Source organism: Hemitrygon akajei, chromosome 10 (genome assembly GCF_048418815.1).
Source record: "Hemitrygon akajei chromosome 10, sHemAka1.3, whole genome shotgun sequence".
Lineage (NCBI taxonomy): Eukaryota > Metazoa > Chordata > Chondrichthyes > Myliobatiformes > Dasyatidae > Hemitrygon > Hemitrygon akajei.
The window spans coordinates 175,533,256-175,554,033 of record NC_133133.1 but is presented as its reverse complement, the minus strand read 5'-3'; the positions used below and the strand labels follow the sequence as shown (position 1 = coordinate 175,554,033).

The following is a 20,778-nucleotide window of genomic DNA, read 5'->3' as shown; positions in this document are numbered from 1 at the left end:
AAAAAGATTATTGAAAAGCACAAGTCAGGAGATGGAGTCACTGAATATCCCTTGGAATACAGTTAAGTCAATAATCAAGAAATGGAAAGAATATGGCACAGCTGTAAATCTGCCTAGGCAGTCCATTCTCAGAAACTGCGTGACTGTGCAAGAAAGGGACTAGTGAGGGAGGTCACCAGGAGACCTAGGACAACTCTGGAGGAGTTACAAGCTTCACTGGCTGAGATGGGAGAGACTGCACATACAACAACTGTGGCCCAGGTGTTTCACCAGTCACAGAGTGGCAAAGAGAAAGCCAGTGTTAAAATAACTCACATGAAATCTCAGCTAGAGATTTCGGCTAGAAGGCATGTGGAAGACTCTGATGTCAGCTGGAAGAATGTTCTACACTCTGATGAAACCAAAAATAAGCTTATTGACCATCAGACTAAACGCAACATTTGGCGTAAGCAGCAGGTACTGGAATGTCTGTGAAGGGAGAGGGTAAAATGAATGCAGCAAAATTCAGGGAAACCCTGGAGGAAAACCTGATGCAGGCTGCCAGAGACCATGACTTGGGAGATTTATTTTCCAGCAAGACAATGACCCCAAGCATAAAGCCTAATCTACACAGGAATGGCTTAAAAACAACAAAGTTAATGTCCTGGAGTAGCCAAGTCAGAGTCCAGACCTCAATCCAATTGAGAATTTGTGGCTGGACTTGGAAAAGGGTGTTCACTCATGATCCCCATGCAATCTGACAGAGTTTGAGCAGGTTTGTGAAGGAGAATGGGGGAAATTGCAAATTCCAGATGGACAAAGCTGATAGAGACCTATCCACACAGATTCAAGGCTGTAATTACTGCCAAAGGTACATCTCCTAAATACTGACTTGAAGGGGGTGAGTACTTATGCAATCAATTATTCTGTGTGTTATATTTGTAATTAATTTAGATCAATTTGTAGAGATTTGTTTTTACTTTGGCACAAAAGATTCTTTTTCTGTTGATCAATGGCAAAAAAAGCCAAATTAAATCTACTGTGATTCAATGTTGTAAAACAATAAAACATGAAAACTTCCGGTGGGGGGGGGGGGGGGTGGTGAATACTTTTTATGGACACTGTAGAAACTTATTGTAATTTATAAGATTTATAGTTTTATTATTACGTATTGAATGTGATATTAAACCTGATTCTGATAAAATTTCATTTACTGCTAAATCGTCTCTTCTGCTCAGCATTTGAGTCAAGCCTCCTCTACATTTCCTGACAAAGCCAGAATGGGTGAGTGTGCAGAGGTGAGCAGAATGCCAAGATTAAACTCCTCACGCTGACATCCTGAGCTGTAGTAGAGTCTCACTAAGTGTGACGCTGATGGGGAGAAGGAAAGGTAGAACTAGGGAGAGGTTACAGGGCCACGTGGGGCTCACAATAGCACAGCAACTAGAGTAAAGATTTACAGTGCCAAGATTCTGGGTTCAATTTCCACTGCTGTCTGTAAGGAGTTTGTACCTTCTCCCCATGACTGTGTGAGTTTCCACCAGTTCCACACACATTCCACAGATGTATGGGTCAGGGTTAGTGACTTGTGGGCATGCAACGTTGACTGCAGAAACATGGTGACACTCATGAGCTGCCCCAGTATGAAGTCAGCCTGTGCTGGTGGTTGATACAAACAATGGATTTCACTGTATGTTCCCATGTGATATGTGATGTGTCAGTGTGTGAGGGGGTGTGTACGTGTGACGTGTCGGTGTGTGAGGGGGTGTGTACGTGTGACGTGTCAGTGTGTGAGGGGGTGTGTACATGTGACATGTCGGTGTGTGAGGGGGTGGGTACGTGTAATGTGTCGGTGTGTGTACATGTGACGTGTCGGTGTGTGAGGGGTGGGTACATGTGACGTGTCGGTGTGTGAGGGGGTGTGTACGTGTAACGTGTCGGTGTGTGAGGGGGTGGGGACGTGTGACATGTCGGTGTGTGAGGGGGTGGGGACGTGTGACGTGTCGGTGTGTGAGGGAGTGGGTACGTGTGACGTGTCGGTGTGTGAGGGGGTGGGTACGTGTGACGTGTCGGTGTGTGAGGGGGTGTGTACGTGTGACATGTCGGTGTGTGAGGGGGTGGGTACGTGTGACGTGTCGGTGTGTGAGGGGGTGGGTACGTGTGACGTGTCGGTGTGTGAGGGAGTGGGTACGTGTGACGTGTCGGTGTGTGAGGGGGTGGGTACGTGTGACGTGTCGGTGTGTGAGGGGGTGTGTACGTGTGACATGTCGGTGTGTGCGGGGGTGTGTACGTGTGACATGTCGGTGTGTGAGGGAGTGGGTACGTGTGACGTGTCGGTGTGTGAGGGGGTGGGTGCGTGTGACATGTCGGTGTGTGAGGGGGTGGGGACGTGTGACATGTCGGTGTGTGAGGGGGTGGGTCGCACTGTTGGAAAAGGATCTAGTTTTGTTTTTGTCCTGTTTCTGCTGCTTGTGTTCAGTGGAGCACTGTACTCTAAATTATTGATTTAGACTGACCCTTCCAGCCTAACGAGCGGCTGTACCCACCAACCACAGCCTAACCACAGGATGACGTACAGTGACCAAATGACCTGCTGAACGGCTTGTAATTGGACTGTGGGAGGAAACCCAAGCGCATCAGGAAAGGAATGTCAGAACCGATCCCCGAACTCTTCACCCTGAGCTGTGATACTTTCACACTAACTGCTACACGACCATGGGGTCTGTGGCAATGCCTGTGGACCACCCCTCACCCCCTCACCCCCTGCCCATCCTTGCAGACACTGCTTTTCACTCTCTGCTTCAACGTTGACGTGGTGAATGAGTCGGTGGCCAAGGCTGGGCCTCAGCAGTGTTAGGAAGACACTCCACTGAGGAATGGATCCCATCGCTGAAAAGTCACACAGGTTTGGAAGAGAACAGAAAGCAGAATGACCCAGACTCACAGTGTTTGTATGTCTCACCCTATTGTCATCCAAGGTTCTGAAGATCTGCTCAGCGTACTCTGAAGATCCAGGACCCACCGTCCCATCACAGAAGTGTCTCCGGAACTCATGGAGGGTGATCAGCCCGCTGGGACATTCCTTGATAAATTTTCTGGAACAAAGAGGCTTCCAGGTTAATAAACTCTCTCGTGAGCAGTGACATGTGACCCAGTTGCATCTCTCGAGTCTTTGAACTGCTTCCGCTGCAGTACTGAGGAACACCCCTCCTCCAGGGACATGACCTTTTACTGAGCAGTTAATAGATAGAATACACAGAATATTACAGGCCCTTCAGCCCACAATGCTGTGCCATCCCTTTAACCTACTCTTAGATCTATTGACGCTTCCCTCCCACCCCATGGACAGATGGACCCCACCCCATTTTTCTATCATTTACAGGCCCATCTACTAGTTTCTTAAATGTTCCTAATGTATCTGCCTCTAGCACCAACCCTGGCAATGCCTTCCATGTACCTACTGTAAACAAAAACTACTCCTGACATCCCTCCTATACTTTGCTCATAAAGTTATGCACACTTGTGTTTGTCATTTCTGCCCTGGGGAAGAAAGTCTATGCCTATCTACTCTATCTATGCCTCTTATCATCTTGAACACTTCCACCAAGTTACCTCTCATCTTCCTGGTCAAAAAGAAAAGACCTAGCTCTTCAAAATATCTCCCTTTGGATCCTCTCTGCACCCCCTATAACGAGGAGTCCAGAACTGAACACAATATTCCAAGTGTGGTCTAACTAGGGTTTTATAGCAATAACATTTTCCTGAGGAATGAAGGCCAACACCCATATGCCTTCTTAACCACCCTGTCAACTTGCACGGCAATTTTGAGGGATCTAGGGACATGAACACCAAGATCCCTCTGTCCCTCCACACTGGTGAGGATCCAGCCATTGACCCTGTACTCTGCCTTTGTTTGACCTTCCAAAGTGAATCACTTCACACTTTTCTGGATTGAACTCCATCTGCCACTTCTCAGCCCAGCTCTGCATCCTGTCAATGTCCCGCTGTAACCTGTGGCAATCATCAGGACGTTAAACTGAGATCCCATCCAGAAAACAGTGGAAGCAGCTATGAAGAGGGAAACAGAGTTAAAGTTTATCAATGATAAACTGATAGACCTGATTAAGGTTTATAAGATTATGAGAGGCATAGATGGAGTATACAGGCCTGGCAGCAGATAGGAAAAGAGTACAGTCGACATTTCGGGCTGAAATGGCGTTTGATAAAATGCCACACATGAGGCTGCTTAGCAAGATAAAATCCGATGGAGTTATAGGAAATATGCTGGCATGGGGAATAGAATATAAAAGCAAAAAGATAATGTTGAGACTTTTTAAGACATCAGTTAGGCTGCACATTGAGTATTGTCAACAGTTTTGGGCCCCATATCTCAGAAAGGTTATGTTGCCATTGGAGACAGTTCAGATGTTCACAAGGATGGTTCTGGGAATGAAGAGGTTAACATTATGAGGAGTGTTTGGCAGCTTTGGGTCTGTGTTCACTGGAATTTAGAAGAAAGTGGAGGGATCTCATTGAAACCTACTGAATGTAGATAAGGTGAATGTGGAAAGGATGTGGGGCAGCCAGAACTCAAGGGCACAGCCTCAAAACTGAGGGGTAACCTTTTAGAACAGAGGTAAGGAGGAATTTTTTTTAGCCAGAGAGTAGTGAATCTGTGGAATGTTCTCCCACAGACTGCGGCTGAGGCCAAGTCCGTGGGTATATTCAAAGCGGAAGTTGATAAATTCCTGATTGGTCGGGGGATCGAGGGATATGGTGAGAAGGTAGTGTATAGGGTTGAATGGGATCCATGATCAGCCATGATAAAATGGCAGAGCAGACTCCTCTTTGGGCTGAATGGCCTCATTTGGTCCTGTGTCTTATGGTTTTTTTGGTATGTCTTTGGACTATGGCAGGAAACCGGAGGACTCAGAGAAACCCCATGCATTGTACGGGGAGAATGTATGTAGACTTTTTATAGAATAGCACTAGAATTTAACTCTGAACTCCAGAATGCCCTGAACTCGATTAGCTACACTACTATGGTGCCCAAGTTTAAAGGATAGCAAATAACTTTATCTGAAGGATAAGCTAATTAACCTACCAACCCGTACGTCTTTGGACTGCCAGAGGAAACCGGAGCAGTCACGGAAGAAACATGCAAACTCCTTCCAGACAGTTTGTGAGTCGAACCCTGAACTTGTGTTGTACCATCTGTGGCACCCAAATACAACAGGTATAAAACAAACCTCAGAAAGACAAAACACACAAGATAAACGAGGGAGCTCACGTAGCGCACTCAAACTCTAGATCCCTTTCATTGTAGCTTACACTGGCTCCCAGGCACTTTTGTCTGGATATCAGTTTTTAATTGATTTTTCCCAGGGTTGAGATGTCTAATACCGGAGGGCTTGCATTTAAGATGAAAGGGGGTAATTTCAAAGGAGATGTGAGGGGCGTTTTTACACAGAGTGGTGGGTGTCTGGAATGTGCTGCCTGGGGTGGGGGCAGAGGCAGATACATTAGGAACTTTTAAGAGATGTTTAGACAGGCATTTGTTCTTTCTTTTCTTTTTCTTTCTTTTCAAATCTTTTTATTAATTTTTTAAGAAAAACATAAGAAAAATATTAGTACAAAACATTTGAGAGTACATAATAGATTAATTAACAATCAAATATGTATTAATCAATACACAGAGTCTCTCAAACTCATAGTATAATGTAAAGGAATTAAGAAAAAAAAAGAAACCCCCCCCCCCAAACAAAAACAACTAAAAAAAAACTTTAAAAAAAACTAACCAACATGGGCAATCGCATAATGTTAAATACATACAGCAGTGCCAATGACTCCCAACCTCCATCCACACAATCCAGGATAGTAACAATAAGGTTCAGGATCAGACCATTTAATTCATATGAAAATGTTGAATAAATGGTCTCCAAGTTTCCTCAAATTTAACTGAAGAGTCAAAAACCACACTTCTAATTTTTTCTAAGCTCAAACAGGAAATAGTTTGAGAAAACCACTGAAATACAGTTGGAGGGTTAATTTCTTTCCAATTCAGTAAAATAGATCTTCTAGCCATTAGTGTAACAAATGCAATCATTCGTTGGGATGAAGCAGATAAACGCTTATTATCTATCATTGGTAGACCAAACATTGCGGTAAAAGGATGTGGTTGGAGATTAATATTTAAAACTCTTGAAATAATATTAAAAATATCTTTCCAATAGTTTTGTAAACAAGGACAAGACCAAAACATATGGGTCAATGAAGCAACATCAGAATGACATCTATCACAGGTTGGATTAACATAAGAATAAAATCGAGCAAGTTTATCTTTAGACATGTGAGCTCTATGTACAACCTTAAATTGTATTAGAGCATGTTTAGCACATGCTCTAAGATTTTACTATTTTACAAACTTAAGATTTTACTATTGGGCAGTTAATATACGGTATTTGATATTTTGGACACAAGAATCGACTACAGTTGCTGGCCCACAATGGGTAAATTTGGAATGTAAATCTGTGCAAGATTTCTCATTGATCTCAATCTTAGGATCTTCACTTCCTTTTTCGTTATTCAAAATGAATAAACAGATAACTAATCCTATAGTCAAGTATACATTACGAATCTGGTTTCAATTTCGTAAATTTTTTGGTTTGAATAAGTTTATGCTGTCAAGTCCTATAATATCTAACTACTTTTTCCGACCATCATCTATAGATCAAGCTTTTCTTTTATGGAAAACAAAAGGTATAACATGTTTTCGTGATCTGTTTTTGGATGATAACATTATGTCCTTTGAACAGTTATCTAATAAATATAATTTATCTAAAACCCATTTTTTTTTAGATATCTACAAGTTAGAAATTTTTTATATAATGAACTAAAGTCTTTTTCGAAAGAATGTCCATTGGACATTACAGAAAGAATTTTAGCTCTTAATCCTTGTCAAAAGGGCTTAGTAGCTATCATTTATAATATGATTATGAATGTACAACCAGATATATCAGAAAAAATTAAGAAGGAATGGCAGGAAGAATTGCATTGCCCTATATCTATTGAGCAATGGGAAAAAAATTTATTATTGGTAAACTCATCCTCTATCTAGACAGGCATTTGAATGTGAGGGAAATGAAGGATTGTAGGCCGAAGGGATTAGTTTCATTGGCCATTTGATTACTAATTTAATTGGTTTGGCACAGCACTGTGGGCCGGGGCCTGTTGCTCTGCTGTACTGTTCTATGCTCTAATGATATGAAATTTAACTCTGTTTCTCTCATCACAGATGCTGCCTGACCTACTGAGTGTTTCTGACGCTTTCTGCTTTTATCTCAAGTTTCCATCGTGTGCAGATTTCTGATGTTCTTTTCCTTAGACTCCACTCATTCTGGAGTGGATGTAGAGACTGCTGACTTCTTTTGCAGAAACATAGAGATGCTATTCCAGTATCCTAGCCTGGTTTTACCCTTGGGTAGATTCATGAACAAGAACTGTTACTGACATTTTTAAACTCTGCGTTTTGCAGTAGTGCAGCGATCAGTGCGACACTATTACTGCTTAGTAGGGTGACTTCTGTAAGGAGTTGGTACATCCTCCATGTGGAATGCAGGAGTTTTCGCCAGTTGCTACAGATTTCTCCCACAGTCCAAAAAACATACCGGTTAGTTTAATTGGTCCTGACGAATGGTCTCAGCCCAAAACGTCGACAGTGCTTCTTCCTATAGATGCTGCCTGGCCTGCTGCGTTCCACCAGCATTTTGTGTGTGTTGCAGTTAGTTTAATTAGTCATTGTAAGTTGTCCCCCTGTTAGACTGGGGCTAAATTGGGAGGGTGCTGGCTGGTGTGGGCTCAAAAGGCAAGAAGGGCCAATTCTGCACCGTATAGCTAAATAATAAATAAACAAACTTTGTTTTATTTCTTGAACTGAATTCCCCTGGTTACCTATTGTGTCTGCTGCCTCCCAGTTAACAGCACTGGTCTCTGGGTACTAGGGTCCAACTTAACACCTCTCCACCATCTTCGAACTAGTAGTCCCGTGCCAGTAACACCTATCAGAGGTGTGTTCTGGTATCAGGTCCACTCACCAAGAATATATATCTTGCAATGTTTCTCAGTTATTTCATCATTCGAGTCTGTTGCACACTTCAGCCTCACTAATTAGTCTGTGCTCCAGGGGAACATGTTCCTATTGATCGACAGAATGCTGGAGTTTGACACAATATCCAAAAAGCCAATTAAAAGAAAAGTCCTAAACACAGGAGATTCTGTAGATGCTGGAAATCCAAAGCAACACACACAGAATGTTGGAGGAACTCAGCAGGTCAGGCAGCATCTATGGAGTGGAAAACAGCTGATGTTTCAGTCCGAGACCCTTCATCAGGCCTGGAAAGGGAGGGGGAAGATGCCAGAATAGAAAAGGGAATGAAGACGAGCCAGATTGTGATAGTTGAAGCCGGGTGGGTGGGGGAAGGGGATGAAGAAAGCTAGGAGGTGGAAAAGGCAACGGGCTAGAGAAGAAGAAATCTGATGAGAGGAGAATGGACCATGGGAGAGAGGGAAGGTGGAAGGGCACCGGGGGAGGTGATGGAAGGGTGAGGTAAAGAGAAGGGTACAAGGAAGAGTGGGGAAAATGAACAAGAGGGAAGGGAGATGGTTAAAATTTGGAGAAATTACTGTTCATCCTGTCAGCGTGGAGGCTATCCTGACAGAATGATGGGTTGCACCTAAAACTTGAGAGTGGTCTCATGGTGGCAGAAGAGGAGGCTATAAACATCCATTGAGTGAGTAGCAGAGGTTGTAGTGGCTGTCAAGTAGGTATCCCTCACTCACTCTGTTGATCCACTTGGTGAAGCTCAGTTCCAAACATTGATTTTTTGATATTCATCATCTGCCGATCTCCCATGGAGACCATAAGACCATAAGTTATAATGTAGGAGCAGAATGAGGCCATTTGGCCCATCAAGTCTTCTCCACCATTCAATCATAGGCTGATCCAATTCTTCCAGTCATCCCCACTCCCCTGCCTTCTCCCCATACCCTTTGATGCCCTGGCTAATCAAGAACCTATCTATCTCTGCCTTAAATGCACCCAATGACTTGGCCTCCACAGCCACCCGTGGCAACAAATTCCACAGATTTACCACCCTCTGACTAAAGTAATTTCTCCGCATCTCAGTTCTAAATGGACATCCTTCAATCCTGAGGTCGGGCCCTCTTGTCCTAGACTCCCCTACCATGGGAAATAACTTTGTCATATCTAATCTATTCAGGCCTCTTAACATTCGGAATGTTTCTATGACATGCCCCCTCATTCTCCTGAACACCAGGGAATACAGCCCAAGAGCTGTCAGACGTTCATCAAACGGTAACCCTTTCATTCCTGGAATCATTCTCGTGAATCTTCTCTGAACCTTCTCCAAAGTCAGTATATCCTTTCTAAAATAAAGAGCCCAAAACTGCACACAATACTCCAAGTATGGTCTCATGAATGTCTTATAGAGCCTCAACATCACATCCCTGCTCTTACATTCTATACCTCTAGAAATGAATGCCAACGTTGCATTCACCTTCTTCACAACTGACTCAACCCAGAGGTTAACCTTTAGGGTATCTTGGACAAGGACTCCCAAGTCACTTTGCATCTCTGCATTTTGAATTCTCTCCCCATTTAAATAATAGTCTGCCCGTTTATTTCTTCCACCAAAGTGCACGATCATACACTTTCCAACATTGTATTTCATTTGCCACTTCTTCACCCATTCCCCTGAACTATCTAAGTCTCTCTGCAGGCTCTCTGTTTCCTTAACACTACCCGCTCCTCCACCTATCTTTGTATCATTGGCAAATTTAGCCCAAATCCATTAATACCGTAGTCCAAATCATTGACATACATTGTAAAAAGCAGCGGTCCCAACACCAACCCCGTAGAACTCCACTGGTAACCGGCAGCCAGCCAGAATAAGATCCCTTTATTCCCACTCTCTGTTTTCTGCCGATCAGCCAATGCTCCACCCATGCTAGTAACTTCCCCGTAATTCCATGGGCTCTTATCTTGCTAAGCAGCCTCATCTGCGGCACCTTGTCAAAGGCCTTCTGAAAATCCAAGTACACCACGTCTACTGCATCTCCTTTGTCTACTCTGCTTGTAATTTCCTCAAAAAGAGACTAATCTAGACAACCTTGGCTAGAAGACCAATAACCTATAGGAACTGAATTAGGCCATTCAGCCCATCGAGTCTGCACTGCCATTCCACCATGGCTAATCTATTATCTCTCTTAACCCCGTTCATGAAAAGCTGAGGAATTTCTTTAGCCAGATGGCAGTGAAACTGTGGAATTCATTGCCACAGATGGCCATGGAGGCCAAGTCCTTGAGTATATTTAAAGTGGAGGGTGGTAGATTCTTGATTCGTCAGGAGATAATTGGTCAGTTACAGGGAGAAGCCAGTAGAATGGGGTTGAAAGAGATAATGAATCAGCCGTGGTAGAATGGCTGGAGAACAGTTGATGGGCTGAATGGCTGAACTCTGCTCCTGTGTCTCATGGTCCTTGCTCTTGATCCATGATGAAATGGTGGAGCAGGCTCGATAGGCCAAATGGCCTAATTCTGTTCCTACATTTCAATGGCCTTACCTGTTTTCCTGCCTACTTTACCCCACAAATGCAGATAGTCTGCTGTGCCTGCACTGACGTTAGAGTTGACTAAATCATTATAAACTGTATGTGGATTTCTTCATACAAGATAAGTAAATAGTCTTCATTCATTTCAGAAAATGGCACGTAAAATAGCCTTATTGCTAACTGCGAGAAAATACAAGCACTTCGATTTATACCACTTAACTGGGACAGGAGACGGTTGCTGAAGTCTCCGACTGGTGTCAGTCACGTGCACTTTTGTGCTCTTTGGACACTACACCGTGCTTAAAGAAAACAGCTTTTAAACAGGATCAGTTGTGTGTTTGTGTTAAAAAAGCAGTGATTTTTGTCACTGATAGTCGGTGAGAAATAAGTGCCAAAACTGTACTGCTCACTGCAGTTTCAATCGTTCAAAGCTTAACCATGCCCGAAGCAGCTGAGAGTGAAAATGAAACAAATTCACTACTTCACAAGTTAAGGCACTGTGAAGAATTTGAATGTTACAATGAAGTTGAAGGTTCGGAGGATGCGCTGTGTGAAAGCGGTCCATTACCTACACTGGGTGTCTGTGCTGATGTTGTTCATCTACAGTCAACCAAAAGAACTCGGGATACACAGTTTTATAGTACTGTAGTAGCATTGATTTTGTCCTAATTTGTTCTGTATTTCAGGTAAGTACTTAAGTTGTTACTCAGCTTACCTTTTTTATACATTTTTAACTATTTTCATGAAACTTCAGCTGTTTGGGACAGCCATTTACATAGGCCAAAATGTACTGGTTCCAATATGTCCCAATTAACCGCAGTCCTCTATGTACAGTACTTTGTTAATAAATGTACTCTGAATTTTGAACTTTGTGAATGATCCAATGAATTATGCTGCGACTTATCATGAATCCTGTAAAATGACCCATGCTGCTACTAGTTTGTTTGAAGGTCCATGTGAGGATGTTAGATGCTAATGATGAGGGCATTGCTCTTGTAACTTCCTCTTGGAAATTCCCAACACTTATGTCTGTCACTGACCTTCAAATCGCACTTGGAGCTGACTGGGAGTCTCTGCAGCCGGACAGGCAGTAACAGTGATGTGCTGGCTGCACTGATTTCCTCCGGGCTCTTGCCTGGAGGAAGCAGATAAGTTAATCCTGCTGATAGTCTGAAACAACACCTTATCTCTCTTCCAGTGCAGTTATACCTTTCCTTGTTGATCAATTGTGATTTCAATGTATAAAAATAAAACTCTTAGAAATGACCATCAACTGTGTCCAGAAATACTGGAGACGCTTAGAGTGACAGAACACTACAGCATTGAAACAGGCACCTTGGCCCACGTAGTCCATGTTGAACTGCTATTTTGCAAAGTCCCATCGAGCTGCACCCGGTCTGTAGGCCCCCATTCCCCTCCCATCCATGTCCTTATCAAAACTCCTCTTAAATGGTGAAATCAAATCTGAATCTACCACTTCGCACTCACACCACCCTCTGAGTGAAGAAGTTGCTCCTCAGTTTCCCTTAAGCATTTCACCTTTAACCCATGACCTCGAGTTCTAATCTCACCCAACCTCAACAGAATAAGCCTGCTTGCATTTACCCTATCTATACCCCTCATAATCTTGTATACCTCTATCAAATCTCCCCTCATTCTCCTACACTCCAGGGAACATAGTTCTAACCAGGTCAACCTTTCCCCATAACTCAGGTTCCCAAGTCCAGGCGGCATCCTTGTAAATTTCTCTGTACTCTTTCAATCAATAGAAGGAATGCCGTGGGCATGAAGCAACTGTAGTGAATAGCACAACACTATTACGGAATTCAGAGTTCAGTTCTGGTGTCATCTGTAAGCAAGGTTGTATGTCCTTCCCATCTGCATGTGGATTTCCTCCTTTGGATGTTCCGGTTTCCTACCACATTCCAAAGATGGACAGGGCAGTAGGTTGGCTGGTCCTTGTAAATTGTCCAATGATTAGGCTGGTGTTAAATAGACAGGTTGCTGGCAGCATGACCTATTGGGCCAGAAGGGCCTGTTCCTCACTATCTCTAAATAAATGAACATTTCTTTTCTGTAGGTTAGGTGACCAGAACGGGACAGATTAGTGCTCCAAATGCCCCTCCGGAGATGCTGTCTGACCAATGGGTGACTGTAACTGTTAAAGTCCCAACAGAGAACACAACAACTACATTCCCCGTATCTCATACAGGGCAGGTGTACATATGAAAGGAATTCCTGTCAAATAGAAAAGCCCAATGGCAAATCAGTGTGTTCTGAAGTGTTTCATATCTTCTGTTTCAAATTCAAGATTGTTTAATGTAATCTCCAGTACGCAAGTGAAAAGGAAAATGAGATAATTGTTACTCCAGATCCAATACAGCACTGAAACCACAATAAGCATAAAGAAGACAATAATGGTAAAAAACCCACAATGAATATAACTACATAAAATAGCTTATATACATACATTGATAGTAGGTCCATAAAGTGATGCCAGGCACAGGAGTGTCTGTACATAAGGTGACTGACAGGAGATGATAAAGTAGTGGTGATTGGGGGTGAGGAGGGGTGGGTGAGTGGGTGAAGGTGTTGATCAGCCTTACTGCTTGGGGAAAGTAACTGGTTTTGAGTCTGGTGGTCCTGGCGTGAATCCTACATAGCTTCCTCCCTGATGGGAGTGGGACAAGCAGCCCATGAACAGGGTGGCTGGGATCCTTTATGATATTACTGGCCCTCTTCCAGCCCTTTTCTGTATATATCAGAGTCTCAAAAAGAGAACCAATACACCTTATTGTTAATTTATTTGTGGTAATATTACTTTATGTGTTGTGTGTGAGTTATATGTAATGCGTTGTGCAACTTGGTCTGGAGAAACTTTGTTTCATTTGGCAGTATACATGTGTATGGCTGAATGACCATAAACTTGAACTTGAATTTAAATGTGAACAAAGTGGTGCGTAAGCTCGCTCAAAGATTACCTGTACCATACGTGTAGTTCCAGGATATATGTGTCCTTCCTCCTGGGGGGCAGCACTGCGGTCTGGCCCATGTTCCTCTGCTCCACTTCCTTTGGCTGAAATGTACGTTTTATGTACCCAAGGCAGGGATTAATGAGTGCAGTTGCGAGCACATTGAGAATTAACTTTAAAACACATAATCCACTCTGTGCTCCACAAAGAGGATTACTTTATCATTAATACAAGAGATTCTGTAGATGCTGGAAACCTAGAGCAACAAAATGCTGGGGGATCTCAGCGGGTCAGGCAGCATATCTGGAAATGAATAACCAGTTGATGTTTCAGACCGAGGTCCTTCATCAGGACTCAAAAGGAAGGGGGAAGATGCCAGAATAAAAAGGTGGTGGGAGGAGAGGGAGTACAAACTAGAAAGTAATAGGTGAAGTCAGGTGCAAGGCTCACAAAATGCTGGAGGAACTCAGCAGGTCAGGCAGCATTTATTGAAAAAGGTACAGTCGACGTTTCTGGCCAAAACCTTGACTGTACCTTTTTCAATAGATGCTGCCTGACCTGCTGAGTTCCTCCGGCATTTTGTGTGCATTGCTCTGGACTTCCAGCATCTGCAGATTCTCTCTTGTTGGTGAAGTCAGGTGGGTGGGAAAGGTAAAGGGTTGGAGAAGAAGGAATATGATAAGAGAGGAGTGTGCTCCATGGGAGAAACGGAAGAAATAGGAGCACCAGGGGCAGGTGCGGAGAGAAGCAAGAGGCCAGAGAGCAGAATAGAAGAAGAGGGAAGAGGAAGAGGAAAAAAGTAAAAAATAATTTTTAAAACTGGAAGGAGATATCAATGTTCATGCCATTAGGTTGGAGGCTACCTAGATGAAATATGAGGTATTGGTCCAGTTTGGGTGAGTAGACAAATGTGGTGAGGTTGTAGTGGGACCATCTCTCAGCTCCTGGGATGGTGGCGAGGCTCTGAAAATAAACTGTACTCTAAAATCAAAATCTGGTTCATTTTCACTGACGATATAATATGGTGTGTGTTGTTTTGTGTCAGCAGTACAGTGCAAAGATATAAAATGACTATGAATTACAAAAAGGAATATATAGAGCAAAAAACAAATGAATAATGAGGTTGTTAGTGTACATTGTCTGTTCACAAGCTATTGAATGGGGGTCTTCAGGCTCCTGTACCTCCTCCTTAGTGGTAGAAATGAGAAGAGGGCATGTCCTGGCTGGTCAGGGTCCTTAGTGATGGATGCTGCCTTCTTGAGGTGCTCCCTCTTGAAGATGTCCTTAATGGTGAGAAGGATTGTGTCCCTGATTGAGCAGACTGAGTCTACAAACCGTCTGCAGCCTCTTGTGATCCTGTGCATTAGAGCTTCCTTACCAGGCGATGATGCAACCAGTTCGAATGCAATCCACGGAACATCTGCTGAAATTTGTAGGAGTCTTTGGTGACGATAAATCTCTTCAAGCTCCTCACAACATATAGCCTTCTTCATGATTGTATCAATGTGTTGGGCCCAGGATAGATCTTTGGAGATGTTGATGCCCCAGGAACTTGAACCTGCTCACCCTTTCCACTGCTGACCCCTCGATGAGCACTGTCTGAAGTCCATAGTCATTTCCTTGGTCTTGCTGACATTGAATGTATGGTTGTTGTTACGATACTACCTAACCAGCCGATCTATCTCACTCCTGCATGGCGGGTGTGTCACACAGAAGGAAATCAAGAATCCCTTGGGTGTCTCAAGATTCAAGTTTATTTATCACAGGTACATCGAAACATACAGTGAAATGCATCATTTGTGTTTGTCCACAAGTGTTGCCACACATTCAGGCACCCAACCTGCAAGGCCACAGTGCTTGGCAGAACAGCAACAACACAAGCCCGTTCCAACACACGCACACACACAACTGTCCAACTCCAGGAAAGCCATCTTCTTCAGCTCCAGTCTCCAGAGGAACCATACTTAGGCTCAGACTCACAGATGGTGGCATTCTACTTCCCCAGCAGCTTGCAGAGATTCACAGACTCTCTTCTAGCCCACGGAGCTTGACATCTGAATGTCTGATTCAGTTCTAGGGCCACAGTACTTGGCATTGATCCCAGCACACGCCAATCACAGAACTCAAGGCCTTGAGCTCTGGACTAACCAACGGTGGAACCCCAAACACTAGGCCTTGAAATCCATGCCCTAACTGCTATATTCCAACGCTGTGGTAATTGGAATTGGTTTATTATTGTCACATGTCTCAAATACAGAGAAAAGCTTTTGTTTACAAGCCATTCAGGCACATCATTCAAATATAAGTACATCAACACGGAACAAAAAGAACACAGAATGTAGAATAATGTATTACAGTTACAGAGAAAGTGCAGTGCGGGTAGACAATAAGGTGCAGGGTCACACCGAGGTACACTAGGAGGTCAAGACTTCACCTTTTTTGACAAGGTCCCTCATGAGAGACTCATCCAGAAAGTCATGAGGCATGGGATAAGTGGAACCTTGGCTGTTTGGATAAAAAATTGGCTTAAAGGAAGAAAGCAGAGGGTAGTTGTGGAAGGAAAGTATTCTGCCTGGAGGTCAGTGACAAGTGGAGTGCTGCAGGGATCTGTCCTGGGACCCCTGCTATTTGTGATTTTTATAGATGACCTGGATGTAGAGGCGGAAGGATGGGTGAGTAAGTTTGCAGATGACACGAAGATTGAAGGAGTTGTGGATGGAACTGTAGGTTGTTGAAGGTTACAAGAGGATATAGACAGGCTGCAGAATTGGGTAGAAAAATGGCAGATGGAGTTCAATCCAAACAAGTGTGAGGTGATGCATTTTGGAAGGACAAACCAGAAGACTGAGTACAGGATTAATGGTCAGTTACTTAAGAGTGTGGATGAACAAAGGGACCTTGGCGTTCAAATCCATACATCCGTCAGGGTCGCTGCACAGGTTGATAGGGTAGTTAAGAAGGCCTATGGGATGCTCGGCTTCATTAACAGGGGGATTGAGTTCAAGAGTAGAGAGGTCATGTTGCAACTCTACAAATCTCTGGTGAGACCACACTTAGAGTATTGTGTTCAATTCTGGTCACCTCATTATAGGAAGGATGTGGAAACTATGGAGAGGGTGCAGAGGAGATTTACCAGGATGTTGCCTGGATTGGAGAACAAGTCATATGAAGCAAGGTTAGCAGAGCTGGGACTTTTCTCTTTGGAGTGTAGAAGAATGAGAGGGGACTTGATAGAGGTCTACAAGATTATGAGAAGCATAGATAGGGTGGATAGTCAGTACGTGTTTCCCAGGGCACCAATAGCAAACACCAGAGGGCACATGTACAAAATTAAGGGAGACAAGTTTAGGGGAGACATCAGGGGTAAGTTTTTTACACAGAGGTTTGTGAGTGCCTGGAATGACTTGCCAGGGATGGTTGTGGAGGCTAAAACATTAGGGGTATTTAAGAGCCTCTTGGACAGGCACATGGATGAAAGAAAAATGAAGGGTTATGGGGTAGTGTGGGTTTAGTACTTTTTTTAAAGGATTATATGGGTCAGCACGACATGGAGGGCTGAAGGGCCTGTACTGTGCTGTAGTGTAGTGTCCTATGGTTCTTTGTCATATAAGAGGTCTGTGGAAGAGTCTTATAACAGTGAGATAGAAGCTGTCCTTGAGCCTGGTGATATATATTCAGAATTCAAGATTCAAGATTGTTTAATGTCATTTCCTGTACACAAGTCTAAAGGAGAATGAAATAATTGTCACTTTGGATCTGATGCAGCAAAAAATAATAATAATAAGATAAAGAACATAATAATAATAAAAATCACAATCAATATAAATACATAAGATAGCTTATACACACTGATTGGTCTTATGATCAGAAAGTGACAGGAGTGTCTGTACATAAGGTGACTTTGACAGGAAATGATAAAGTAGTGGTGGTTGGGGGTGTGAAGGGGTGGGTTAGTGGTTGGGTAACTTTAAGATTATCCTCCATTGTATCAGTCATTTCTGCTTTGGGAAGAAGGTGCTGGCTCCCAGACTGGGCTTACTGGCTTTCATTCCGTGTAATCCTTAGTACAAATAACAAGAAGCAATTGACTACTTTTACATTATTTATTAATCATGGCATTTACACCATTTATATTCTTGCAAGCATTAATCTACATTATACAGTACTTAACAAAGCATTGATTAATTTAGGCATAAGACATAGGAGCAGAATTAGGCCATTCGTCCCATCGACTCTGCTCCACCATTCCACCATGGCTGATTTTGTTTTCCCTCTCAAAGCTATTTTCCTGCCTTCTCCCCAGATTCAAAGTTTGAGGTCAAAGTAAATTTATTATCAGAGTACATATGTATCCCCATATTCAACACTGAGATTTATTTTCTTGCGGGCATACTCAGTAAACTCAAGAACCATAATAGAATCAATGGAAGACCACACCCAACAGGGTGGACAAACAACCAACGTGCAAAGTACAACTAACTGCAAATACAAATGAGAAAAAAATCATTAAAAATAAGTAATCGTCCTCTTGCTAAAGAAATTCCACCTCATCTCTGTTCTAAAGGAACGTGCTTCTATTCTAATTCTGTGCCTGCAGGTCCTAGACTCCCCCACTACGGAAACATCCTCTCCACACGCACTCTACTTAGACCTTTCAATAGTCGATAGGCTTCAATGAGATCCCACCTCATTCTTCTGAACTTCAGCAAATACAGGCCCAGAACCAACAAACACTCCTCATGCATTAACCTTAAGTCCTGGCATCAGTCTCATTAGCCTCCTCTGGAAGCTGCTTTGAGTTCATGCAGCAGCTGATGTGGCTGGTGAGGTTTTCTTACGGCTACTGGCGAGGAGCCTCAAATCTGAGCACTCAGGGCAGGTCACCAGTCTAAACTCTGGATCTCCCTCCCCACATCTACATGGAGTGCTGTCGCAGGAAAGCAGCATCCATTGTCAGGGAGCCCCACCACCCAGCACATGCTCTCTTCTTACTGTTGTCATCAGGAAAAATGCACGGGAGCCTCAGGACCCACACCACCAGGTTCAGGAACAGTTATTACCCCTCAACTATCAGGCTCTTGAACCAGAGGGGATAACTTCACTCACTCCATCACTGAACCTATGGACTCATTTTCAAGGACTCGTCATCTCATGTTCTCAATATTTATTGTTTATGTATTTATTATTTTGCTTGTTTTTTGTTGTTTCTTTGTATTTACTGTGAATACACACAAGAAAATGAACTTTGATAATAAATTTACTTTGAACAGTGAGGAATTCAACAGCAAGGCAGCTGAAAACCATCTGCCCAAGGACAATCAGAGGTGGGCAGTATATTGTTCAGGGCAAACACTCAGAGTTGTCCTTATAGAGGTGTGCAAACTCATGAGGGGCATTAATAGGAAGAATGCACAGATCTTTCTTCCCCAGAAAAAGGGAACCAAAAATTAGAGGGCATAAAGGTTTTAAAGATTAAAGATTCACTTTATTTGTCACATGTACTTTGAAACACCCAATGAAATCAGCAATTTGCATCAGATCAAGTGAAGGCCAGAGGAAGTGACTGTACAAACAATGGCAGCTGCCAGTAAAGAACCACATCTCGCAAGCAACCACGGGGTAGAGAATGGTTATTTGTTTTCGTGGTGCTCTGTGCTCCCCTCTCCCATCGCAGGCACACATTCTGCAGTTCAGGTGGGAAAGCTCCTGACATAATGGGAAGGATGTTAGCATAAATTTCTTTTGACACAAGATGCTGGAAATCCAAAGCCACACACACAAAATGCCGGAGGAACTCAGCAGGTCAGGCAGCATCTGTGGAGAGGAGTACATTGACATTTCAGGCCGAATCCCTTCAACAGTATTGGAAAAGAAAGGGGAAGATGCCAGAGAAAAAAGTGGGGGAAGGAGAAGGAGGACATGCTAGGTGATACGTAAGAGAAGCTAGGTGGGTGGCTATCACCTCCCAGCTCCTTACTTCATCCCCCTTTCCCCACCCACCTGGCTTCGTCTATCATTTTCTAGTTATCCTCCTTCCCCTCCCCCCACCTGCTTATTCTGACAACTTTCCCTCTTCCTTCCCAGTCCTGATGAAGGGTCTCAGCCTGTTTATTCCCATTCATAGATGCTGCCTGACCTGCTGAGTTTCTCCAGTAATTTATTAAATGTTAGTATCCTGTCAAGGGCACTATGTAACCTTCACATGCTGGCTCTGTGTGCTGGTTTGCTGGTGTTTGTGTTCAACTTTGAGGTCAGGGTCAGCCATAGTGCTGCATTCCAGCTGTCTACACGATACACAAGTCAGGGCAGTACGACATGAAGAGCAAGCTGTTGCCCACACAGCAGGCTCCCCTCTCCATGCAGCTGATGAATCCAAACAAACGGCAGAGACTGGTACAGTTTTGTTCAATACTGTTAAACCATGCCTCCATTACAACAACAGTTTCATCAACAAAAGAAGAACACACTAGAACTTCAGTCCGCTGACAACATTAAACACAAGGAACAAAAGGGGATGTTTAAAAAAAAGCATTTGCATTATCAAAAGTAAGTACGTTAATCTTCAGGTTGCCTGCAATGTCCTGGTTGTTAAATCACAAGGGATCGCCTGAAAGATCTCTGAAAGAGGATTGTGAGAATTATCCCCAGGACCTGAAAAAAATAATAAGCAGATATCAGCAAGGAGCAGGAGTACTGAAAGAAAAGGGCTTCAAACAAAGCAGGGAGAGATGTGCTTACAGTAAACAAGGCGATGCCAAAGGCGATTGCAGCAAAGATGTGAAGTTTAGAGTTGATCATTTCCTTGATGGCTTCTTTACAGTCCTGCATCAGAACAACCACAGTCAGGGTCTGAGGGCCAGGAAAACCATACCACACAGAAACAGGCCCTTCAGCCCATCTGGTCCATGATGATCAAGATGCCCATATAAACTGGCCCCATATGCCCACATTTCATATGTTTCAGAATAACTTTACTTACAGATAGAGTGTGGAAAAGACCCTTCTGGCCCGACAAGCAACCCACCTATTTAACCCTATTCTAATCACGGGACAATTTACAGTGACCAATTAACCTACTTACTGGAATGTGGGAGGAAACCGGAGCACCCAGAGGAAACCCATGCAATCACAGGGAGGACATACAAACTCCTTACAGAGGACACTGGATCAGCACCTGTATTGTTCTTCAGGACTAAAA

General features: G+C 43.5%; 2 protein-coding genes across 2 annotated transcripts in view; both read right to left on the bottom strand.

Moving 5' to 3' along the window:
• The window catches only part of LOC140734135 (guanylyl cyclase inhibitory protein), a 37,877-nt gene extending 24,209 nt beyond the window's left edge, over nucleotides 1-13,668 (bottom strand). Inside the window, exons 1-2 of the mRNA XM_073057715.1 lie at nucleotides 13,590-13,668; nucleotides 2,942-3,074 (exon numbers count right to left, since the gene is read on the bottom strand). Of these exons, the coding sequence (XP_072913816.1) occupies nucleotides 2,942-3,074; nucleotides 13,590-13,660 (204 nt within the window). The 5' untranslated portion in view covers nucleotides 13,661-13,668. The remainder of the gene's footprint in view (nucleotides 1-2,941; nucleotides 3,075-13,589) is intronic.
• Nucleotides 13,669-17,669: 4,001 nt separating this feature from the next.
• The window catches only part of LOC140734995 (CD9 antigen-like), a 52,551-nt gene continuing 49,442 nt past the window's right edge, over nucleotides 17,670-20,778 (bottom strand). The window contains exons 7-8 of the mRNA XM_073059791.1: nucleotides 20,319-20,402; nucleotides 17,670-20,231 (exon numbers count right to left, since the gene is read on the bottom strand). Coding sequence (XP_072915892.1) covers nucleotides 20,169-20,231; nucleotides 20,319-20,402 — 147 coding nt within the window. The 3' untranslated portion in view covers nucleotides 17,670-20,168. The remainder of the gene's footprint in view (nucleotides 20,232-20,318; nucleotides 20,403-20,778) is intronic.